Raw genomic sequence first — 23,753 nt, forward strand, 5'->3', positions numbered from 1 at the left:
TGGAGATAAGCCCTGTCCCTTACACTGCAGCCCGCCCTGAGCCAGGTCCCGGAGCGGCTGTGGGGTGTGTGCGCACACGGGTGTGCCCCGGGAATTTTGGGGGCTCCAGTGGTGGGATGGATCCACTTGGTGGGGCTGGGGGTGCCGGTGTAGGGTGCCAGCGTGCAGGGAGGGTGGCGGCAGGGCGCGGGCAGGGCACAGACGGGCTCCGCGGTCGGTGCCAGTGTGAGGAATCCCCCTCTCCCGGCTCGGAGCCTTCCCGGTGCCGGTGAATCACGGCCGGGGGGTGTCTCGGGCCGGGGCGGGGGCGGTGCCGGGGCGGGGGGAGCCGCCGGCCCCTCCCGGGAGGCCGGTCCGTGCGTTCCTTTTAAGCCCCGCACGGCCCCGTGCTCGGGCTGCCGGGCAAGTGCGAGGGAGGGCGGCACCGGCAGCAGCGGCACCGGGTCCAGCACCAGCACCGGGACCGGCCCCGCGATGCCGCCGCTGCCCGCCTGGCTCTGCCTGGCCGCGCTGCTCCTGCCGCTGTCCCTGGCAGCCCCGGGCGCTGCCGGTGCCTGCCCCCGGCCCTGCCGCTGCCCCGGGGCCGGGGTATTGCTCTGCCGGGAGCCCGACACCGTGGGCAGCCTGGCCCCGCTGCTGGGAAGCGGCAGCTTCACCGACGTGTGAGTGGGGCCGGGGCTCGGGGTGATGGAGCTCAGGCACTGGGAGCGATGGGACAGCGCGGTGGGGCTGGGGGTGACAGAGCTCGGAGAGCAGGCGGAGGAGCTGCGGGTGACGGGGCTGGGGGATGCAGCAATGGGGCTGGCGCAACGATGGAGTTGGAGGCGACAGAGGTGAAGGGGTTGGGAGTGCCGGATTTTGGGGACCAGGCAGAGGGGCTGGGAGCGTTGGGATGGTGGTGGCTGTGGCTGGGGGCAGCAGAGCTGGTGGACTGGGCGGTGATGGGGATGGAGGTGATTTGCTCGCGGGCAGGATGGCGGGGCTGGGCTGGAGCAGGGATCGCTGGATGGGCTGGGATGGCTGTGGGGAGAGCGCCTGCTCGGTGGGGAGAGCTGGGGGCTGCAAAATGGGGTGCGGGGGGTGCAGCACCCCCCCAGAGAGCGAGCGAGGGGCTGGGTGCAGCTCTTCACCCACTCCTGCGGTGATGCCAACACGCTGAGGGTGCAGCAGGGACCCCGGGCAGGGAGCACCCTTACCGTGCTGGGCAGGGCAGGGTTGTGGGGAGCTGCTTGTCCCCATCCTGCTGGGGCTGTCGCTGTGCCCTGGGGCCTGTGGGTGGGTATGCTGGGGGGACACACCCCAAATTTGCTGCTTTGGGGCATCTACTCTGCCCCCACTCCTTTCCCTGCTGCAGGATGTGTGGTGGGGAGACAAGAGCTGGAGCGAGCAGAGACAGGAGGGTGCTGAGGGGACAGGGGCACGGGGTGCTGCAGGACACCAAAGTGCCCCAATTGCTGGGCTTTCCCCCCACCCCACAGCCCTGCCTGTGCCGCATTGCTGGGGCCTGGCTGCGGTGTCTCCGTGCCTCAGTTTCCCCACGTGCCCGGGGATGCTGCGCCACAGGCGCTGCCAGCTCTTTGTTCGCTGGCTGGTGGGGTGGGGTGGCTGGTGGTGGAGATGGTGGTCCTCGAGAGACCCCCAGCCATCCCACTGCCCCAGCTGCTCTCGTCCCATCCTCACCAGGGTCAGGGGGACCAAAACCTCCTTGTGTGGATCTGAACCCCAATTAACCAAGCGCTGTGATTTGGGGTTCACAGGAGCAGGGTGGGGCAGGGAAAAACCCTGCACCTGCTCCCAAAGGGGTTTTTCTTCATCTCCTGCCTGGAGAAAAGGGTGGGGGGACAGTGACAGCAGTGTCCCTGTCACAGTGCAGGACACCCTGGGGTGCGAGAAAAGGTGGGGACCCAAAGGGTGAGGGGGGCTGAGACCCAACCAACTTATTCTGTGTGAGCTCCAGGTGGTGGCTCAGCCCTGACCCCGCACAGTTTGCACTGGCAGGGGACTCAGCACCATCGGGATCACCTGCTGCCATTCCCCCTTCTTCCCAGCTCATCCCAGGGGAAACTGAGGCACAGCGGGGCGGCTCAGCTCCATCCTTGTCCCCAGTCCCGGCTGTGGGCACAGCCTGGGAAGTGGGAGAGCTCTCACACCCCTTACCCCACGCTTTGGGGCGTGAGGGGTCGTGGGCTGCTGCCCTGAGCCCCCTCCTTTGCCTTCCAGCGTCATTGAGAACCAGCCGGCGCTCACCACCTTGACCCGAGCTGACACCAGGACACTGCGGGACCTCAGGAACCTGTGAGCACCCCGGGGGTGGGGTCCCTGCACAGGGAAATGTGGGGAGGGAAGGGCTGTGGTGCAGGGGGGGATCCCCAGAGCTCAGTCCCACTGCAAGGAGTCACAGGACGCCCCCAGAGCAGAGATTCTCACAGGTGCTCAGCCCTTCCCTCCTTTCAGCACCATCTCCAGGTCGGGGCTGCAGCACATCTCTGCCGATGCCTTCCTGGACACCCCCAGGCTGAGCCACGTGTGAGTCTCCCCTTCCCCACTCCCCTCCCTCAACACCGTGCCCCCGTTCGGGGCTCAGCCCCCGTGCCCGGGGCGCTGTGCCCGCTGCAGGGTGGCCGGTCCCCGTGCCCGGGCGGGATCGATGGTGTCCCATCGCTGCCCTCGGGCACATCAGCCCGGCCGGGGGGGCACGGGGGCTCTGCTGCTGAGTGGGAAACCATCGATCCGGGTAGGAGAGCGAGCAGCTGCTGCCCCCCCGGGAGCCCTGTGCTGCACCAGTGAGGGTGGGGTCCCCCAAAAATGGGGAGGGACCCTGTCCTGGGGTGCATGGGGCTCCCCCCTGAGGGCTGGTGGCACGCCTAGCAGAGCTGGTTTTGCTTGGTCACGGTGTGACAGCTGCCCCGTGCCACCAGACCCTCTGTTGGATGGGAGTGTGAGTGGGAAGGGGCGGCTGATGGGGGCTGTCCCAACAGGAATCTCTCCTCCAATGCACTGCAAAGCCTTTCCTGGAAAACCTTCTGGCATCTGCCCCTGCAAGAGCTGTGAGTGATGAGAGACAGGGGGGAGGAGGCACATGGGGCATGTGTGACACAAAGCTGGAGGCTGGAAGTGCCCAGGTGCAGCCTTGGCTGACTCTGCTGGGACACACAAACGTGTGGGGCCTGGAGTCCTTCTGAGCCCGTGTTCTCTTCCCTGCTCAGCATCTTGGTGGGAAATCCCTTCAACTGCTCCTGCGGCCTCCGCTGGCTGCACCTGTGGCACAACAGCAGCCGGGCCGAGCTGGGGAACCAGTCCCTGCTCTGCTGGGAGGGCAGCGTGCCCGTGCCCCTGGGCAGCCAGGCTCTCTACGCCTGCGGTACGTGCCTGGCCGTGGGTTTGGCCCCTGGGTTTGTCCCCTGTCCTGAGCCTGGGCATGGCAGGGACACAGGGACACACGTGGCTCACCCTTCCTGTCCCTGCAGACCCCCCGAGCGTCCGCATCGAGCCCCCCGAGGCGGTGCTGCGCCAAGGGGACAGCGTCAACCTCACCTGCCACATCAGCGCCAGCCCAGCGGCCACCGCGGAGTGGGTGGTCCCTGAGGTGGGACCCGAGCTGCTCACTGTCACCAAGGCAAGCTCAGCCTTCCAGGGGTATGGCCCCAGCAGCGCTGACCCCCCCAGCACCCTCTCACTGGTGGGGTGACGGGTGGGGCACGGGGCGGACGCAGGAGCTGGCCGGGCTTGGGGGGTGGCATCTGCTCACGCCTGGTGCTCCCTGCAGCTCTCAGACTGGGAGATCGTCCTGGAGATCAACAACATCTCCTCCCACCTCAACCACAAGGAGCTGATGTGCCGGGCAGAGAACGCGGCCGGGCTGGCAGAGGACAGTGTGATGCTGAACGTCACCTGTGAGGAGTCCAGAAGGGGCTGGGCTGGGGGCTGGGCAGGGGGTCTGGCTCAGGAACCCACCCAGCTCCGTCTCTCCCAGTTCCCCCCGTGATCCTGCTGCTGGACACAGCCATCCCCCGGCATTCCTGGTGCATCCCCTTCTCCGTGGATGGCAACCCCGTCCCCGACATCCACTGGCTCTTCAACGGCACGGCCCTGTTGGAGGGGCTCTACATCCACACCCTTATCATGGAGTACGAGCACAACTCCACCGTCCTCCACGGCTGCCTCCAGCTCAACCGCCCCACCCACGTCAACAATGGCAACTACACCCTGGTGGTGGAGAACGCCCTGGGCTGGGCCTCCCGCAGCGTCCAGGTGCGCTTCATGGACAACCCCTTCAGCTTCAGCCCTGAGGAGCCCATCCCCGGTAGGTGCCAGCCTGCGGTGTCCCCCGTCCTCCCGAGGAGCTGTGTCACACCCGGTGCGCAGGACGGGTTGTATTGGGCTCTGCCTGTTGTCTACACGAGCCCTGGTGTGCCTCAGTTTCCCCAGGGATGAGAGGGGGAAGGATGGGCAGCTCCCACCTGAGGAATAATGAGTGTTTCTCCTTTCTCTCCCTTTGGGCTGCTCCAGTGTCTCTGTCCCCACTGGGTGAGTGGCCAGGATTTCTGCCCCAGCCCCCCTAAACTGGGCATTCCACCCACCCTCAGGGCTGATCCTGGGGTGTCCAGGTCCTTCCAGGGCCACTTCAGGGGATGGGGACCCCACACTCACCCTACACCTTCTCCCTGCCTCAGGCACCAGGAACAGCTCGCTGGAGGGGCCTGTGGAGACAACAGACGAGCACACATTTGGGGTGAGGAGATGCTCTGCAGTCTGGGATGGGAGGACAAGGACACCTGCAAGAGGGTGGCACAAATCCCCTGGGGACAGCCAAACCACCACCCAGTGGGATGTGGGTTATACGATGGAGATGAAGGGCAGACTCTCAGTGCCTCAGTTTCCCCCGTGGCACCTCCTGGGGCTTGTAACCATCTCACAGTTTGTTCCCATCCCACGGGCTGAGAAAAGGGACCAGGAGGGACCTGGTCCTGAGCGCTGTCCTGGCTGCCAGCAGGTCTCGGTGGCCGTGGCACTGGCTGTGTTCGCCTGCCTCTCCCTCTCTATCATGCTCATCCTGCTCAACAAGTGCGGGCGTCGCTCCAAGTTTGGCATTAACCGTGAGTGCCCCCAGCCTGGTGACTCAATATTCGGGCTGTGACACGGGGACAGCCCGGTCCCCATGTCCCTGTGGCACCTGGGTTGGGTCACAGGTGTGGGAAGAGGGGCTGTGGGTGGGGGTACACCCGTGGAGAGGTGCTGGCTCCCCCGGGAGCGTGGGCAGCAGCTGCTAATTCACTCCTGGAATGGATTCAGCCTCTAAATGGTTTTGATCGGGCTGCCTGGCCCCCGGGGGCCGGACGAGCAGGGGGTTGCTCGGCAGAGCCTGGCACTGGCTGCACAGGCTGGTGGGGGGGGCTGGGGGACCCCCTGATGGCCTTGTCCTTGTCCCCACAAGGCTCAGCCGTGCTGGCCCAAGAGGATGACCTGGCCATGTCCCTGCACTTCATGAACCTGGGCAGCAGCCCCCTTTCCTCGGCTGAGAGCAAGCTGGAGGGGCTGAAGAGCAACTTCATCGAGAACCCCCAGTATTTCTGCAATGCCTGTAAGGCTTGGGCTGGGGACTGTGGTCCCCGAGCACCTCCCCATGCTCACACCCGAGCCGGGGGGCACTGATGGGCGGGGGTTCCCCCAGGCGTGCACCACGTGCAGCGGAGGGACATCGTGCTGAAGTGGGAGCTGGGTGAGGGCGCCTTCGGGAAGGTTTTCTTGGCCGAGTGCTACAACCTCCTCCCGGAGCAGGAGAAGATGCTGGTGGCTGTGAAGGTGAGGAGGGGGCACGATGCGGGGATGAGGGGGTCCGTGGGGGGGTGTCACTGATGCCGTGTCCCTGCAGGCGCTGAAGGAGGTGACAGAAAGCGCCCGCTTGGACTTCCAGCGCGAAGCCGAGCTGCTGACGGTGCTGCAGCACGAGCACATCGTCAAGTTCTACGGCGTGTGCACGGAGGGCGAGCCCCTCATCATGGTCTTCGAGTACATGAAACACGGCGACCTCAACCGCTTCCTCAGGTGGGACGGGGGGGGACAGGAGCCCCCCATCTGCCTCTCCATCAGCGCAGCCAGCCTGCTCCCTGCTAATGCAGCCCTCCTTGCAATATTGATTAGATTAGCTGTCTGAGAGGCTTAAATAGAGAGAGATTGGCCATCAGCTGGAATAAGCAGAGACTTTTCGATTGCCCCCCCAGGTATTGCTGCTAGACGGGGGGGGCTGCCAGAGGCATCGCTTTAGTGGCCGCGCGAGGAGCTCTGAGACGTGGCTTTTATGATTATTGTTATGGGAGTTGGCATTAATGGTTCTGCCGAGCAGAGCTCCCCCAGCCCCCGGCCACGGCCGCCCCGGCCGGGCTGTCAGCCACGCTCGGCATCAAAGGCACCGAGGGCTGCGGGCGGCCGGAGCCGCGCTGGCCCCCGGCCGGGCTCGCACGCCCCACTGCACACAGGCTGCTGCTTTCACACCCTCCCCGTGTGCTCTGACACGCTGCCTTGCACCCTGACATGCTGCCTTCTGCAGGGCCCATGTGTGTGCGCAGGTGTGCATGCCCTCCCCGTGTGCGTGCCCTCTCCATGTGTGTGTACAGGTGTGTCCTCTCCCTGTGTGTGCCCTCCCCTTTGTGTGTGCCCTCCCTATGTGCATGCACAGGCGTGTGTGCCCTCTCCCTGTGTGTGCCCTCTCCCTGTGTGTGCCCTCTCCCTGTGTGTGCCCTCTTCTTGTGTGTGCACAGGTGTGCATGCCCTCCCCGTGTATGTGCACATGTGTGTGTGCTCTCTGCTGTGTGAGCACAGGTGTGTGCCCTCCCTGTGAGTGTGCACAGGTATACCCTCCCTGTGCGTGTGCACACACGTGTGCCCTCACAGTGTGTGTATACAGGTGTGTGTGCCCTCCCTGTGTGTGCGTATAGGCGTGTGTCCCACCCCACGTGCACACCCAGGTGTGCACACCCACGCACACCTCTCCCCTGTGAGTGTGTAACTCCCCTGTGCACACACACGATGTGAGCACGTTTCCCTTCTGTGCACGTTCCCTTCCCTGGCACACGTGGGCACACCTTCCACACCTCTCCTGTGCGTGCCTGCGTGCCAGGGGAGGATGCACACGTGTGTCTGTGTGTGGGTGTGGGTGTGGGTGTGCGCTCTGACCCCTGTGGGGTGTTCTCAGACCCCCGCTGGACTCTGCACCCCACGCCCTTCCCCGGCCACCCCCCATTGCTGGGACCCCCCTGCATTATTTACTGCAGCCAAGGCGCGGGTCCCTTCCTCCCCCACGTGCACACACACACACGTGCACACCCTTCTCTGGTGTGTGTGAACACCAGTGCTTGCCCATGCCTGGACACACATGAGAACCTTTCCCCACTTGCCAACCCTTTATTTTTACCCCTTTCCTCCATCCAGGGAGTTTCAAATCAGGGCGTCCCCCATGTGGTGAATAATGTGCTCTGACTCCGTCCTTCAGACTGCTGAAAAATTGCTTTATGAAGCTATATTACACTAATCTCTACTAAATTACATACTAAAAAGAAAAAATATAATTTTTGGTATATTTATATATATTTCTATATTTTTAATGTATATATTTATTTGTATATATTTATATATTTTTATATATATTTATTTTTATTTATTTATTTACTATACCAAAGAAAAACCCATGACTGTCTCCAGACAGTCAGACACAGCTTTGAGCGATTGGCTAATCACTCAAAACAACTTTCACCTGTGTCCAATATCACTTTGGGAAAACAATCTCCATAACACATTCCACGTGTGCAAAACCAGGAGCAGTGACTAGAGATAAGAATTGTTTTCTCTCCTTCTCTCTGTGTGGTGGTGGAGTCACCTTCCCTGGATGTGTTTAAAACAAGACTGGATGTGGCACTTGGTCCCAGGGTTTAGTTGAGGCGTTGGGGCAGGGTTGGACTCGATGATCTTGAAGGTCTCTTCCAGCCCTGTGATTTTGTTCTTCTCACTGCCTTCCCAGGAAAAATGGGCATTTTTTGGAAATTTGGGAAGTTGTGCCCGCTGCTCGCTGCGGCCACAAGGCAGCACGGCCTCTCTCCCGCCCATCCCGCGCTCCAAGCAGCCCCTCTGCCCCGCAGGTCCCACGGCCCAGATGCCAAGATCCTGGAGCAGGGCCCGGGCCAGCCGCGGGGCCCGCTGGCGCTGGGGCACATGCTGCACATCGCCACGCAGATCGCCTCGGGCATGGTCTACCTGGCCTCCCTCCACTTCGTGCACCGGGACCTGGCCACCCGCAACTGCCTGGTGGGCCACGACCTGGTGGTGAAGATCGGGGATTTTGGCATGTCCCGGGACATCTACAGCACCGACTACTACCGGGTGAGCTGCTCCCTCCTCCTCTCTGCTCCGGGATGGGCTGCGAGGCCACACTCAAATTTCCCTCGTGGCTGCTGCCTCCCACCCCTTCGCCATCCGTCTTTAACCACAGAATGGGTTGGGCTGGAAAGGACGCTTGGAAGCCATCCAGCTCAACCTGCAGGGGTGCTTTCCTAAAGAACAGTTTGCTGGCTCCAAATCCTGACCTTGAGTATCTCCAGGGATGGGGCAGCCACAGCTTCTCTGGGCAGCTTGTGCCAGGGCATCTACGCCCTCAGAGTAAAAAATTTCCTCCTTACATCTAACCTGGGGCTTAAGGGATGGGGGAAGGGAAACGGGAGGGTCCCTGCCATGCTGACAGCCCTGCTGTGGGTAGGTGGGGGGCAGGACCATGCTGCCCATCCGCTGGATGCCTCCTGAGAGCATCCTGTACCGTAAATTCACCACCGAGAGCGACATCTGGAGCTTTGGCGTGGTGCTCTGGGAGATCTTCACCTACGGGAAGCAGCCCTGGTACCAACTCTCCAACACCGAGGTGAGCGAGCAGGGGGCAAGGAGGATGGTGACAGCCCCTCAGGGGTACCCAGAGTGGAGCAGGGAGGATGGTGACAGCCCCTGGGGGTGTCCAGAGTGGGGCAGGGAGGATGGTGACAGCCCCCAGAGCGGGGCAGGGACGATGGTGACAGCCCCCCGGGGATACCCAGAGTGGGGCAAGGAGGATAGTAACAGCCCCCCGGGGGTACCCAGAGTGGGGCAGGGACGATGGTGACAGCCCCCCTGGGGTACCCAGAGTGGGGCAAGGAGGATGGTGACAGCCCCCTGGGGGTACCCAGAGCGGGGCAGGGACGATGGTGACAGCCCCCTGGGGGTACCCAGAGTGGGGCAGGGATGATGGTGACAGCCCCCCTGGGGTACCCAGAGTGGGGCAAGGAGGATAGTAACAGCCCCCCCGGGAGTACCCAGAGCAGGGGATCCCACCTCCATCCCTGCTCCTGCAGGCCATCGAGTGCATCACCCAGGGCCGGGAGCTGGAGCGGCCCCGCACGTGTCCCTCCGAGGTCTATGCCATCATGCAGAGCTGCTGGCAGCGGGAGCCCCAGCAGCGCCAGCCCATCAAGGAGATCCACAGCCGCCTCCAGGCCCTCGTCAAGACACCCCCTGTCTATCTGGACATCCTGGGCTGAGTGGGGACCCCCAGCCACCCTCTGCTCCCTGCTGTTCCCCTGCCTGCCCTGCTGCCCGGGGCATGGCTTTTGCCCCACACAGCTCTGGACTGATGCCCCGAGGCGGGAGAAGCCTGAAATCTTATTTATAGTGCAAAATGCCAGCCCACTCCCGGGGGAGGGGCTGGAGAGCTGGGCTGGGGGACCCCCAGGGCTGTGGCCCTGCTGTTTGGCTCCTTGGCATTCCCACAGTGCCAGGATGGAGGCTCTTGGCTGATGTGGGTTGGCTCAGGGGGTGCAGAGCTGGGAGACCCCAGCACGGGGTCAGTGCCAGTGCAGGAGCTGGGGGGGCTCAGCTCTCCCAGGGGAGTTGGGATTGCCCCCTGCTCACCCGCTCTGCAGCAAAACCAGTCACTAATAAACTGTGTCTCCCCTGCTCTGGCCCCTGCGTTCTCCGGGGTGTCAGCTGGGCAGGTGGGATGGGGGCATTTTGGGGAGAAAAAGGGGCTTTTCACATCAGGGAAGCTGCCTTGGCTGGGGGAGAGGAGCTGGAGGGGAGGTGCTGTGCCAGGGATCCTCCCAAGATGTGGGTCAAGGCATCACACATGCCTGGGATGCTGTGTTTTGTGCCCAGGGCCCGAGGCAGGGGTGGTGTCCCCATCCCCAGCCCACACAGGGGTGGTTTTGGCTGTGCCATGAGGATCACCCCGGGCAGCTCTCCAGGGATTCTTGGGCCACACCCTGGCCTGGGGAATCTTCCTGCCAAGGGCTCTGCAGGTGGAGGATGGGACTTTGCAGCACAAAGCCAACACCCATCCCCCCAAAAGAGTGACACCCCCCCCTTCCCTGTGTCCTCTCCTCGGAACCAGGGGGTTATCACATGCCCTGTAGCATCCACTCCATCATCCTTCCTCAGGCTCTCCAGCCGCCTTGGTAATGGTTGGGACCTGGATTTGACCATAATGGAGCTGAATTGATTTCATCTGGATAATTAGGCAGCACAGGCAGAGCCCTGGCAGCTCCTTTGTTACCCCCTGTGACCCAAGATAAGCAGGAGGGAAGAGAGGTCGCTGGGGAAACTGAGGCACGGCACAAGGTGGGAGCGCTCAGGGGGTCTGTGGTGGGGTTTGGGGCTGCCGTGGCACCTGGCTGTGCCCAGTGGCTGGAGTGGCACAACAACAAGTGGAGGAGATGGGAGCTCCCACCCTGTAATGCATCCCACAGCCCTGCAGCAGGGTCAGGCCCCTCTGGCTCTCCTGGATCTTTGCTGAGGATCCTGCCAGGGAAATGGGGACCTGGCATGGGCAGGTCTGGCTCTGCTGGAGCTCAGCCCGGCTGGCAGAGCCCCCCACCTGCTTCCTTGGGGTCTCTAATCGCTGCCCACGCTGATTTATGGCCTTTTTTCCTCTCTTATCTAATTTGAGGAAGGAACTAGATTACAACCTTGAGCTTTTCCAGCCCCTTGCTGGAGATTGCCGCAGACCAATGCCCCAAAAGGACCGTGTGTGGTGACACACCCCCCCGCCCCCAAACAGGGTGGGCTTCCCTGCCTCAGTGCCTCAGATTCCTTCATGGCGTGGCTGTGCCTCAGTTTCCCCGTTAGAGCGGTCAGGGAAGAGTTAAGGTTCACCCCGCGATCGATTTTATCCCCCCCCCCACCCCTCGCTCCTCCCTCGTACCGAAGTTTCTCCATTTCAGTGCTCCGGGGGGAGCGGTAATGGACTCTGGCAATGAGGTAATTAACGGCTCCGCTCCCTGGCGGGGCTGCCGCCCCAGCGGCACCGGGCCTGGCCCAGCTCACCCGGCTTCGGCGGGGCTGGGGCTTCCCGGGCCCGCTTCTGCTTCGTTCTGCTGCTGGTGGTCGCCACTCACATCCTGCCCCGCCTGTGCCACCAGCTCTGACCGTGGCAGGGCTGGGTCTGCTCTTTAGAGGGTCTCACTCCATCCCAAAAGCTCCTAAGGGGACCCCAGGTCCTCTCTAAAAGGATCTGTGATGTGTTTGGGGGGGTGTTTAGGGGAGCTGAGGAGGCAGCTGGATCCCGGCACTGAGAGAGATGGGCTCTGCACAGCCCCAGCCACACCAAAGTGCACTCGGGGGTCTCCGTCCTCTCCGCCTCTGGGGGTCCCGGGGGGGCTGCAAAGGCATCTCAGCACTGAAGTGCCGCTGGAATGTCCCCGAGCAATATTTCCCCCCCGCCCTGGGGACACCTTAAAAAGCATTGGAGGGAGGGGTCACTTCCCCAGCAGATCCTCAGCTCCGGATGTCCCCAGCTCGTCCCATCTCCAATATCCTCTCCCACTCCAGGGCACCGCAGACCCCACGTTCCCCTCGCCCACCCCTGCTCCGGGAAACGCCGTTTTGGGGGAGCCCCCGCTGCGGGTGGGCTTGATCCTAATGGAGACCCGGGGAGAGGAGAGGCGAGGGGGGCGGGCAGCCGAGTCTCCCTGGGATGTGAAAATCGTTGGGAGTGATTAGAGCTGTTCCTGTAACGAGCAGAGCAATTAACGGCGCCTCGGGAGCCGCTAATGTGTGCTGGGGGTGGGGGGCAGCTGGGCAAGGGGGCCCGTGGTGCTGAGCTGCATGGCCGGGGGTCCCGGGGTCGGGGGAACATGTGGGGATCTCGGGATGAGGGGAGACGGTCAGGAGTCGGGGATTTAATGGTGATATTTGGGATGCAGAAGTGGTGGATGGCTGAGAATCCGGGGGTGTGGGGGTGATGCAAGGCCAGGGATTCCAGGATATGGGGGTGATGTGTGCTCAGAGATCCTGGGATGCAGGGGGTCACACGGCCAGGGACCCCGGGGTGTCTGGGATGAGGGGGGGACTCATGCCTGCAGCCCTGGGGTGTGCCCAGGATGCTAAAATGTGGAGATGCTGTGTGCCCGGGATGTGGGGACACTGTGCCAGGGATGGGAGGGGGGACACGCACCTGAGATTTGGGGATGCAGGGAGGATGCACCCCTGGGATGCAGGGATGTGTGCCTGGGATGCTGAGATACAGGGACCACCTGTCCATGGGATGCAGGGATGGTGTGCCAGGGATGTTGGGATGTAGAGATGATGTGTCCCTGCGATGCAGGGATGATGTCCTGGGATGCAGAGATGCTCTGCCCAGAATGCTGGGATGCAGGGACCGCGTGTCCCCGGGATGCAGGGATGATGTCCCGGGATGATGTGTCCCTGGGATGCAGGGATGCTCTGCCCAGAATGTTGGGATGCAGGAATGATGTCCTGGGATGCAGAGATGCTCTGCCCAGAATGCTGGGATGCAGGGATGATGTCCTGGGATGATGTGTCCCCGGGATGCAGGGATGATGTCCTGGGATGCTGTGTCCCTGGGATGCAGGGATGCTCTGCCCAGAATGTTGGGATGCAGGAATGATGCCCTGGGTTGTTGGGATGCAGGGATGATGTCCTGGGATGCAGAGATGCTGTGCCCAGGATGTTGGGATGTAGGGACCACATGTCCCCGGGATGCAGGGAGGATGTCCTGGGATGCAGGGATGATGCCCTGGGTTGTTAAGATGCAGGGATGATGTCCTGGGATGATGTGTCCCTGGGATGCAGGGATGATGTGCCCAGGCTGTTGGGGTGCAGGGAGGATGCCCTGGGTTTTTGGGCACCAACGCCGGGCTCTGCTCTGCTGTCAGCAGCCGCTGCACTGAAGCCAAAGGACACTCTGGTCCCCACATGCCCTCAGCACAGAGCAGCTGCCCCTTGCTCAGGGGGTCCCTTTGCTTGCCCCAGCCCGGGGGGACAACCCCAGTCAGGCTCTGCACCCATGGGTGCCACAGAGCCCTGGGGAAGGGGACACCCTGCAGCACCAAGACCCCCCTGAGGGGCTGCACCAGGATGTCCCCACAGACTCCTCCCCATCCAGTGCTCTGTGCGAGCAGTCCCGGCTGTGCTGCTCTGCCCAAACCCTCTGGTTTCTGGACAGAAGAGTAAAAAAAAGAAAAAAATAATTAAGGGGATTTTTTTTATTTTTTTCCGTTTTCCGTAGTTGACTCCACGTCCAAACTTCCTGAGAGCAGCTCCAGCCCTCCCTCCGCTTCCGACGGCCGCGCTGCGCCATCCCGGCCGGCCAGGCCAGCCCCGCGGCGGGGCCGCTGCGCCCTGACCCTGCCTGCCACCGCGGCCCCGGCCAGGTGAGTGCCACTGTCCCCACCCGGGCACCCTGGGGCAGGGCTGCCTTGGGCGGGTGGCACCGTCCCCTGCTGGGCGCTGTGCGAGGGCACGGTCCCCATCGCGCCGGGGGGCACGGGAGGGTGCAGGTTCCAAGGTGAGGGAACGCTGGTGGCTGGGGCACAACGGGTGGGGCGTGGGACAGTGCTGCGACAGCCCGCGGTGACCCCAAAGCTGACCCTGTCCCTTTCTCTGTCCCCGACTCGCACCCGTGCCCCCCTCGCCCTCAGCCAGCCCCATCCCTGCGGGTCCGCGGAGGAAACGCGTCAGCCCCCGGGCTGTGGCAGAGGAAGCGCCAGGGCACAGATAGTGGCTGTGGTGGGGTCAGCACCGTGTCCCCCGCAGGGACAGGGCAGGGCAGCTCCCCTGCCCTCACCCCACACGCTCCTTTCAGCCCCATCACCCGTGGGACGCTCCTCATCCCACCCGGGGGGCTCTTAGGGACACCAGTGGGGAGAGGGGCGCAGGGTCTGGGGGTGCCTCTTGCAGTTTTGGGGGGGCTCTTTCCCTTGGCTGAGCCCCACTGTGAGGAGCAGATGGGACGTGCCAGCACGGTTTGATGTCTCCTTGCTTTTCCTGCCAGCATCTCCCCGTGATTCCTGTTTTTCCCAGCAATGCTGGGACACTCCCCGCCCTGGTCCCCCCACATTGCTGGAAGAGGGGGATGAGGCTGGGGATGAGCTCAGGGTTCCCCTGGCTCTCCCCCCTCGGCAGGGTCCATGGGAGGCAATTCTGGCAGCGGATGAGCAATTAATTCCTCACTGCCGGGAGTTGAAGGGAAATGGGGGGAAACTTTCCCGCTAAAGAGTTTTTCCACCCCAAACCGGATGCTCTGGCCCCAAAACGCAGCGCGGGCTCTGGTGGGTGGGAGGATGAACCCAGGGAGTGCCTTTGGGGTGTCCTATAGCCGGAGCAGCAAGGAAGCCCCGGTAAATCCAGCTGTGCCGACCAGGAAACCTCTGTTTCCTCCTTGGCACACAGCAGCCCTGCCCCGACACACTCATCCCGGTAAACAGCACGGGGGTCGCCGGCCCTCCCAGCCCGGCCCCCGGCTGGAAACACTCCTAGAGCCGCCCCGGCAGAGCCAGACCCTCTCTGGGTTGAGCAAGAAGCTGCTGGATCCAGGAAACTCAGCTGGGAATAAACACAGAGCGAGTTGAAGTGGGGCCACGCGGCGCCGTGCCAGGGCTGGAGGCGCCGTGCCCAGCCCCACCCTGGCACCCCGGGCTCCCGGCCCCAGCAGCAGCCCCCCCTTAGCATGGGGTGCCCAGGACAGGTCGGGGTGATGCTCCCGATGTGCCCCGGGGTGTCTCAGGACGTTGGGATGAGGCTGAGTGAGGCCACCCAGGCTGCTGAGCGGCCTTGCCTCAGTTTCCCCTTGGCACAGGCCGGCGCTCGGGGAGCAGCGGGGCCGGGGCCGGGGCTGTTTTTTGGGATGGAGGAATGCAAAGCCAGCCCTGCAGGGAGGTCGGATGTGGAGCTGGGGCCGGGGGCGGTGGGTGGGGAGCGGGAATGTGCGGAGGCACGGGGTGAAGCCGCGCTCTCTCCGAGCAGGATGCTGCTGCGGGCCGCGGTGCTGGCGGTGCACGCCGGGCTCCTGGCTGCCCTCCGGCCCGGAGACCCCAACGTCTGCAGCTACTGGGAGAGGTAGGACTGGGGGACAGGGGAGGGGGACAGCGACAGCGGTGGCGTCTCCCAGGACCCGCAGTCACCCCGCATTCCTCCCACCCGCAGCTTCACGGCGCCAGTGAAGGAGTCCTACACCAAACCCCACGCGGTGTCCTCCAGCGAGCCCTGCCCCGGGGGGCTGGGCCTCCCCCTGCCCTGCCCGCAGCAGAGGTGGGAGCGCCCCCAGCTCCCCAGAGCCCCTCGGGGACTGCAGGGTGTCCCCAGGGCCAGGGGGGCTGGAGGGGGACTGTCCCTCTGCAGGGTGTCCCCAGGGCCAGGGGGGCTGGAGGGAGACTGTCCCTCTGCAGGGTGTCCCCAGGGCTATGAGGGGCTGGAGGAGGGGACAAGGGACAGGGAGGGGGCTGGAGGGGGAATGTCCAACCCCAGGGTGGGAGGGGGCTGGAGGGAGGCTGGAGGAGGGGCTGGAGGGGGGTTGCCCCAGGCTCAGTGGGGCTGTCCCAATGTCGGTGTCCCCAAGCTCACTGAGGGGCTGCAGAGGGTCTGTCCCCAAGGCCGGGGGCTGGAGGAGGGCGGTGCCAAGGGGCCATGGGGAACTGAAGGGGGATTATCCCAGCAGAGAGTGCCACCAAGGCCCTGGGAGGACTGGAGAGGGGCTGGGGGGACTGCCCCAGTGGAGGATGTCCCCAAGGTCGGGGGGACAGAGGGGCCGGGGGGGGGCTGTCCCAGTGCAGGCTGTCCCCAAGGCCCTGGGAGGACTGGAGGGGGGCTGTGCCCAAGGCCAAGGGGGCTGGGAGGGCTGTCCCAGTGCAGGCTGTCCCCAAGGGCAGGGGGGACAGGACGCTCACGGTGTCCCCTGGCGGCGCAGGGTGGTGTACCGCACCGAGTACCGCCAGGCCCTCCGCACCGAGTACCGGCGGCGCTACCAGTGCTGCCAGGGCTACTACGAGAGCCGGGACTCCTGTGTCCGTGAGTGGGGCCGAGGCTCGGGGGGGCCCTGGGGCTGTGACCCGCTGCAGGGTGTCCCCAGAGCTCCCTAGGGACGCTCCGTGCCGTGTCCCCCCAGCTCACTGCAGCCAGGAGTGCGTCCACGGGCGCTGCGTGGCTCCCGAGCTGTGCCAGTGCGAGCCAGGCTGGCGCGGCCCCAGCTGCTCCAGCGGTGAGGGCACAGCTGGGGGGGGGCACAGCTGGGGTGGGCACAGCTGGGGTGGGCACCCCCAGCCGGGGAGGTGGTGCAGATGGGGCTTCCCTGGAGGGCTGGGCAGCCAGGGTGGGGCACCCAAGGGGTTAATGGGGATGGGGTTGGGATGGGATTGGGGTGGGGAGTGCATGGAATGGGAATGGAGATGGGATGGAGAACGGGATGGGCTGGGAATGGTGTTGGGTGGGAAGAGAATGGGATGGGCATGGGATGGGGATGGAGATTGGGATGGGATGGGTTGGGTTGAGACGGGCGTGGAGGTTGGGATGGGCATGGAGAACGGGATGGGGAGGAAGAGGGGATGGGAGCAGGGATAGGATGGATGGGAATGGGATAGGAGTAGAGATGGGATGAGGATGGGATTGGAATGTGGGTGAAGATAGGAAAGGGAGATGACGGGAATGGACATAGGATAAGGGTGGGCTGGGAAGATGGCATGGCATGGCATGGCATGGCATGGGGACAAGATGGGGACTGAATGGGCATGGATGAAGTGTTGGCAATGACCTGAGATGGGATGGGATGGGATGGGACAGGACAGGAAGTACTACTGCTCTTCCCCATGCAGAGTGTGATGAGCATTTCTGGGGGCTGGACTGTGGACAGCGCTGCCCCTGCCACCATGGAGCACCTTGTGACCCCCTGACCGGGGTCTGCTCCTGTCCTGCCGGCTTCACCGACCCCCTGTGCAGCCAGCCATGCCCACCTGGCACCTATGGGCAGAGCTGTCACCTGTCCTGCCCCTGCCACCACAAGGCCCCCTGCAACACCTCCACCGGTGCCTGCCTCTGCCCACCGGGGCTCAGCGGCCCCCTGTGAGTTGGGACCCCTCCCTCTGTGCCCTCCCCTCCTCTGCCAGCCCCAGGCAGGGTCCTGCTCACCCCTCACCCCCCACAGCTGCGAGGTGCCCTGCCCTGAGGGGATGTCCTGTGCCACCCCCTGTCCCTGCCAGAACGGGGGCATCTGCCACCCCTCCAGCAGCAGCACCTGTGTCTGCCCTCACGGATGGATGGTAGGTGGGCTGTGCCCCTCTCTGAACGTGCTCTCTGCCTCAGTTTCCCCTGCTGACCCTGGTGCTCCTTTGCAGGGGGAGATCTGCTCCGTGCCGTGCCCCCCCGGGCGCTTTGGGCCCGGCTGCCAGGGCGAGTGTGGCTGCCACAACGGGGGGCACTGTGACCCCCACGGGGGGCAGTGCCAGTGCAGCCCTGGCTTCACCGGAGAGCAGTGAGGGGGGAACTGGGGGAGAAGTGGGGATGGGGGTTTGAGGTGATGGGGGGATGGAGGGACTCCTGGATTGTGGGGGCTGGGAGTACAAAGGGATGGCGAGGAGGGGAATGAGGGGCTGGGGGATTGGGGGTACAGGGGGTTGGAAGGCCAAGGGGATGGGGGCAGGGGGAGGGGACACTTGGGGACAGGGCATTTTTGGAGTGGGGGTCCATGGTCTGGGAGCAGGTGGAGATGGAGGTGCACAGGGAGGGGCATCAAAGGACAGGGCACATGGATGGTGGGGATGTGGCACATGGGGACAAGGCCACCACTACTCAGTGCTGCCGGGACCAGGTCTCCATGCAGGCCAGGCACCCCCAGCTCCCCCAGTGTGGCAGGCAATGAGCTGGATAGCCTCAGCTCGGGGCTGGGGGGATCCCAGGGGGCACCCCAACTCTTGGTGGGGCTGTGTCACCAGCTCTGCCCCCCACGCAGGTGCCAGGAGAGGTGCCCAGTGGGGCGGTACGGGCAGGACTGCCGGGAGAGCTGCGACTGTGCCAACGGGGGCCAGTGCTTCCACGTGGACGGGGGCTGCCTGTGCGAGGCCGGCTTCCAGGGCAGCCGCTGCGAGGAGCGGCACTGCCTGCCCGGCCTCTACGGGCTGCACTGCGAGAGCCGCTGCCTCTGCCACCCGCAGCACAGCCAGAGGTACTGCACCCAGCCCACCCCGGCATTCCCAGCCCACCCCGGCATTCCCAGCCCATCCTGGCATTCCCAGCCCACCTCGGCATTCCTAGCCCACCCCAGCATCCCCAGCCCACCTCAAAACCCTCATCCCACCCCGGCATCCCCATCCTATCCTGGCACCCCAATCCCACCCTAACACTCCCAACCCATCCTGGCACCCCAATCCCACCCCAGCATCCCCATCCCATCCCACCCCGTTACTCCAGCCCACCTCAACATCCCCAGTCCATCCTGGCACCCCAATCCCATCTAGGCACCCCAATCCCCTGCACCCCCAGCTCTGCCATCCTAAGCCAGCACCCCCATCCCATCCTGACACTCCTATCCCATCCTGGCACCCCAATCCCACCCAATACCCCCACCCCACCCAACATCCCCATCCCACCCAGTCATTCCAGCTCACCCCAACATCCCCATCCCACCCCAACATCCCCATCCCACCCCAACACCCCCATCCCATCCTGGCACCTCAATCCCACCCAAACATCCCCATCCCACCCAGTCACTCCAGCCCACCCCAACATCCCCATCCCACCCCAACATCCCCATCCCATCCCAGCATCCCCATCCCACCCCAGCTCCCCCATCCCACCCAGCTCCTTCCACCACCCTCACCTTCCTCTGCTCCACCCTCATCCTCCCCTCCTTCCTTCCCCCACGACACCCCCCACCCTCACCCAGCCGGGCATTGGCTGCATCACCAGAAACTCTTTGATCCCCACCTGGGGCAGGAGTTTTGTGCTCCCCCATTTGCAAAGCCCCTCCCCAGCAGCACCAGTGCCCCGTACTGGGAGCACTGGGGTTCTGAGCGTGCACCCCCAGCTGCCACCCGATGCTCGGGGAGTGCCTTTGCCTCCCGGGCTGGGCTGGGCTCTACTGCAATGAGAGTTGTCCCCCTGGCTCCTTTGGGCCTGGCTGCCTGCAGAGCTGCCTCTGCCTCCATGGGGGGGTCTGTGATGGGACCACCGGGCACTGCCACTGCCCCCCTGGCTACACGGTGAGGGGCGTGGGGGAGAGGGGGGTCTGGGTGCTGCTGGGGGGGGTCATGGGGGCTCTGGAGAGTTCTGGGGGCAATGGGGGGTCTGGATGGTTTGGAGGGTGGGCAAGCATGGGGTCTGGGCATCCCTGGGGGAAATGTGGAACTCTGGGCATCCCTGGGGGAAACAGGGGAGTCTGGGCATCCTCAGGGATGGGTTGGGAGTCTGGTTGTCTCTGAGAGCAGTTTCAGGGTCTGGGCATCCTTTGGGGGCATCTTTGGGGGGCTGTTTGGGGATCTGGGTGATTTTCTGGGGAGATCTTGGGGTTCCCTTGGGAGAATGGGGGTTTGGGGGCTGTCCACTTTCCCTACAGCACCAGCTTACCCCCAGACATGTAGGTGCTTTTCCCAGCCCTGGCCAGGGGTCCAGAGTGTCCTGAATTCTTGGTCCCCACACCCAGGATGAGCACTGCTCCTCCCTGTGTCCCCCCAACACCTTTGGGGTGAACTGCTCGGGGCGCTGCTCCTGCCAGCACGCCCTCGCCTGCTCCCCGCTCGACGGCTCCTGCTTCTGCAAGGAAGGTGGGACCCCTCCCTCTGTGCCCTCCCCTCCTCTGCCAGCCCCAGGCAGGGTCCTCCTCACCCCCCACAGCTGCGAGGTGCCCTGCCCTGAGGGGATGTCCTGTGCCACCCCTGTCCCTGCCAGAACAGGGGCATCTGCCACCCCTCCAGCAGCAGCACCTGCATCCTGGTGCACACCAGGTCCTGGGCTGTCCCTGTCCCTGTCCCCATCCCCACACCCACCCCAGTGTCCCCTGCTCCCATCCCACAGGCTGGCACGGACCTGACTGCTCACTGCCATGTCCTGCTGGCACTTGGGGTCCCAGCTGCAACCGGAGCTGTGACTGTGCCCATGGGGCACCCTGTGACCCCCAGAGCGGCACCTGCCACTGCCCCCCGGGCTGGCAGGGCCCTCACTGCCTGCAGCCCTGCCCGGTGAGTCCTGCTGGCTGTGCTGGCGGTGCTGGCACCGGGGTTGGTGCCTCCAGCCTGTGCTGACTGCCAGCCTGTCCCAGTGCTCCAGAACGGGACGTTTGGGGCGGGCTGTGCGGAGCGCTGTGTCTGTGCCCACGCTGACAGCTGTGACCTGGTGACAGGAGAGTGCCACTGCCTGCCCGGCTGGACAGGTAAAGGGGACACCAGGGCTATTGGACCACCTTGTGGCTGGCTGGTCCCAGTGTGGGGCTATTGGACCACCTCAGGGTCCCAGTATGGGGCTATTGGACCACCTTGTGGCTAACTGGTCCCAGTATGGGGCTGTTGGACCACCTTGTGGCTGACTGGTCCCCCTGTATGGGGCTGTTAGGCCACCTCGTGGGCCCAGTGTGGGGCTATTGGACCACCTTGTGGCTGACTGGTCCCAGTATAGAGATATTGGACCACCTTGTGGCTGACTGGTCCCAGTATGGGGTTATTGGACCACCTTGTGGCTGACTGGTCCCAGTATGGGGCTTTTGGGCCACCTCCTCCTTGGGAGGAGCCCAGTGTGCCCTCAGCCATGAGCTTCACCTCTCCCCCTCCCTGCAGGGTGGCAGTGCAAGCAGGGCTGTCCCCAGGGCTCCTGGGGCCGGGGCTGCCACATGTCCTGCTCGTGCCGCAACGGAGCCTCCTGCTCCCCCCAGGACGGGTCCTGCACCTGCGCCCCGGGCTACCGTGGCCCCAGCTGCCAGCGCCGTGAGTGAGCACCCCCCAAAGTCCAGGCTGCTCCTGATCCTTCGGGATCAAGGCCAAGCTCCTTCCTCTGTCCCCAGCCTGTCCCGCCGGCCGCTACGGCAAACGCTGCTCCCTGAGCTGCTCCTGTGCCAACGGCTCCTCGTGCCACCCCACCAACGGCTCCTGCCTCTGCAGCCCGGGCTGGCATGGCCCCCACTGCTCCCAGCGTGAGTGGGGGGTCGGGGGGAGCACTGAGGGGGAGTGGGGAGCGAGGTACCCTTGCTTCAGATGGGGGGAGCAAGAGAGAACTGCTCATGGCCACCTGGGTGACTCCTGTGCCATTCTGGCCTGGGCAGTACAGAGCCATCCAGGCCCCTGTGGGCTTCCATGGTCCTGGCCACCTTGTGGCTGGCTGGTCCCAGTATGGGGCTATTGGACCACCTTGTGGTCCCAGTATGGGGCTATTGGACCACCTTGTGGCTGACTGGTCCCAGTATGGGGCTGTTGGACCACCTTGTGGCTGGCTCTTCCCAGTGTGGGGCTGTTGGACCACCTTGTGGCTGACTGGTCCCAGTATGGGGCTATTAGACCACCTTGTGGTCCCAGTATGGGGCTGTTGGACCACCTTGTGGCTGACTGGTCCCAGTATGGGGTTATTGGACTACCTTGTGGCTGGCTGGTCCCAGTGTGGGGCTGTTGGACCACCTTGTGGCTGACTGGTCCCAGTATGGGGCTATTGGACCACCTTGTGGTCCCAGTATGGAGCTGTACGGTACCGCTGTGTCCCCAGCCTGCCCCCCCGGGACCTTTGGGATCCAGTGTGACCAGCTCTGCCACTGTCCCCACAATGCCACCTGTGACCCCACCAATGGGACGTGTCCCTGTGCCCCAGGCACGACTGGGCCCCGCTGTCAGGCTGGTGAGTGGGGACAGGGCGGGGGGTCCCCAGGTTCCCTCCCCCACCCTAAGGATGACACTCCTCCCCTCCCCAGCAGGGAATCCTGACGTGCCCTACACCATCGAGCCAGCCCCCCCTGCAGCCTCCAGCCCCCTGGGCATGGTGCTGAGCCTGGTGGCCCTGGTGGTGTTGCTGGTGGCCGTGGTGGTCACAGCCCTGTGCTACCACCGCTGGCACAAGGACAAGGAGCGGCGGCACCTGGCCGTGGCCTACCGAGCAGGACAGACAGACACCTCTGACTACATGGTGCCAGGTCAGCACGGCGTGCTGGGGCTGTGGCCCCAGCCCTGGTGGCTCTCTGGCAGCAGGCTGTCACCTCAGGCAACCACTCGTGTCCCTCCAGATGTGCCCCCGAGCCACCATGCCCACTACTACTCCAACCCCAGCTACCACACGCTGTCCCAGTGCCCGCTGCCAGCCCCTGGCACCCAGGACAGAGCCAGCTCCCTCAAGGTATGGCAGGCTGTGGCACAGCACAGCGTGGGCCACCGCTGCCACCACCTTCGAGGCCAACCCGTCCCCTTTTTGGGCTCCAGGTGCCTGGCACCCAGCTCTTCCCTGGCATGGAGAGACCCTACAGCCCCGAAGGCAACGCCACGCTGCCTCCTGACTGGAAACACCTCGGGGCATCAGCCCTGGGCACCAGGGGTAAGGAGGAGGTGGAGGGGCAGATCCAGAGTGGGGCGGGCACCTGAGTCCTCCCCCTGCTGGGATGGGGTAAGCTTCATGCTGGGGGGAAGATGAAGCAGAGGGGACCCCAAATCTGCCCTCTTTAACAGGGAGGCAGCTGGACAGGAGCTACACCTACAGCCATGGCCTGAGGAAAGGTGACAGCAAAGGTAGGAGTGGGATGGAGAAAGGGAAGAGATGGGGATGGGGTGGGGATGGGGTGGGGAAGGGATAAACTGGGGCAGGAATTGGGAAAAGGGTCGGGGTTGGGTTGGGGATGGGATTGGGATGGGATGGGATGGGATGGGGATGGGATGGGATGGGGATAGGATGGGGATGGGGATGGGGATGGGGATGGGATGGGATCAATGGGATGGGGATGGGATGGGATGGGATGGGATGGGATGGGATGGGGAAGTGACAGAATTTGCTGGGATTTGGAAGGGACAGGGATGGGTTGGGCTGAGAAAGAGGCAGGGCTGGGATGGTGAAGAGTCAGGGATGGTTTGGGGATGGGCTGGAACAGGACTGGATTAGGATGGGCATGGGGAAGAGACAGGGATGGGGTAGGAACGGGATGGGGCTGGGACTTGCCTGAGACACATCTGTTCCTTCTCCCCTGTGCTCCCTGCCATGGGGGAACCCCCAACTCCTTGTCCCCTAGAGCACCCCTGGGAGGGGCTGAGGGCCAGCGCCAGCTCCCTGGCCAGCGAGAACCCCTACGCCACCATCAAGGAGCTGCCCCCTGCCCCCGCCAAGGGCCACGAGGGCAGCTACATGGAGATGAAATCCCCTGTGCAGAGGGAGATGTCCTACGCCGAGATCGGGCTCCTTGAGGAGCCACCACAGCAGGGTATGGCTGGGCATCCCCTGGCCCTGGTGGCCCTGGTGGCCCTGGTCAGTGGGGGACACAACCGCAGTGATGGGGAGTGCATAGG

The 23,753-nt window shown here is 64.2% G+C and overlaps 2 protein-coding genes across 2 annotated transcripts in view; both read left to right on the forward strand.

Annotated features, from left to right (window-relative positions):
- Positions 1 to 474: 474 nt before the first annotated feature.
- On the forward strand, positions 475 to 9,730 carry NTRK1 (neurotrophic receptor tyrosine kinase 1). The gene is made up of 17 exons (XM_059871166.1): positions 475 to 662; positions 2,221 to 2,295; positions 2,455 to 2,526; positions 2,979 to 3,047; positions 3,207 to 3,361; positions 3,468 to 3,616; positions 3,767 to 3,893; positions 3,974 to 4,303; positions 4,510 to 4,527; positions 4,674 to 4,732; positions 4,994 to 5,096; positions 5,435 to 5,581; positions 5,672 to 5,802; positions 5,873 to 6,045; positions 8,133 to 8,373; positions 8,747 to 8,905; positions 9,369 to 9,730. The coding sequence occupies exons 1-17, from the start codon at positions 475 to 477 to the stop codon at positions 9,552 to 9,554; spliced, it is 2,382 nt and encodes a 793-aa protein (XP_059727149.1). The 3' UTR covers positions 9,555 to 9,730.
- Positions 9,731 to 13,563: 3,833 nt separating this feature from the next.
- Positions 13,564 to 23,753, forward strand: part of PEAR1 (platelet endothelial aggregation receptor 1) — a 12,810-nt gene continuing 2,620 nt past the window's right edge. The window contains exons 1-21 of the mRNA XM_059870914.1: positions 13,564 to 13,682; positions 15,274 to 15,366; positions 15,454 to 15,558; positions 16,214 to 16,314; positions 16,412 to 16,504; positions 17,115 to 17,361; positions 17,444 to 17,558; positions 17,634 to 17,770; positions 18,248 to 18,460; positions 19,322 to 19,496; positions 19,937 to 20,057; positions 20,308 to 20,471; positions 20,560 to 20,662; positions 21,063 to 21,209; positions 21,287 to 21,415; positions 21,979 to 22,107; positions 22,181 to 22,399; positions 22,490 to 22,599; positions 22,683 to 22,794; positions 22,926 to 22,985; positions 23,480 to 23,744. Of these exons, the coding sequence (XP_059726897.1) occupies positions 15,275 to 15,366; positions 15,454 to 15,558; positions 16,214 to 16,314; positions 16,412 to 16,504; positions 17,115 to 17,361; positions 17,444 to 17,558; positions 17,634 to 17,770; positions 18,248 to 18,460; positions 19,322 to 19,496; positions 19,937 to 20,057; positions 20,308 to 20,471; positions 20,560 to 20,662; positions 21,063 to 21,209; positions 21,287 to 21,415; positions 21,979 to 22,107; positions 22,181 to 22,399; positions 22,490 to 22,599; positions 22,683 to 22,794; positions 22,926 to 22,985; positions 23,480 to 23,744 (2,837 nt within the window). The 5' untranslated portion in view covers positions 13,564 to 13,682; position 15,274. The remainder of the gene's footprint in view (positions 13,683 to 15,273; positions 15,367 to 15,453; positions 15,559 to 16,213; positions 16,315 to 16,411; positions 16,505 to 17,114; positions 17,362 to 17,443; positions 17,559 to 17,633; positions 17,771 to 18,247; positions 18,461 to 19,321; positions 19,497 to 19,936; positions 20,058 to 20,307; positions 20,472 to 20,559; positions 20,663 to 21,062; positions 21,210 to 21,286; positions 21,416 to 21,978; positions 22,108 to 22,180; positions 22,400 to 22,489; positions 22,600 to 22,682; positions 22,795 to 22,925; positions 22,986 to 23,479; positions 23,745 to 23,753) is intronic.

Source organism: Haemorhous mexicanus, chromosome 31 (genome assembly GCF_027477595.1).
Source record: "Haemorhous mexicanus isolate bHaeMex1 chromosome 31, bHaeMex1.pri, whole genome shotgun sequence".
Lineage (NCBI taxonomy): Eukaryota > Metazoa > Chordata > Aves > Passeriformes > Fringillidae > Haemorhous > Haemorhous mexicanus.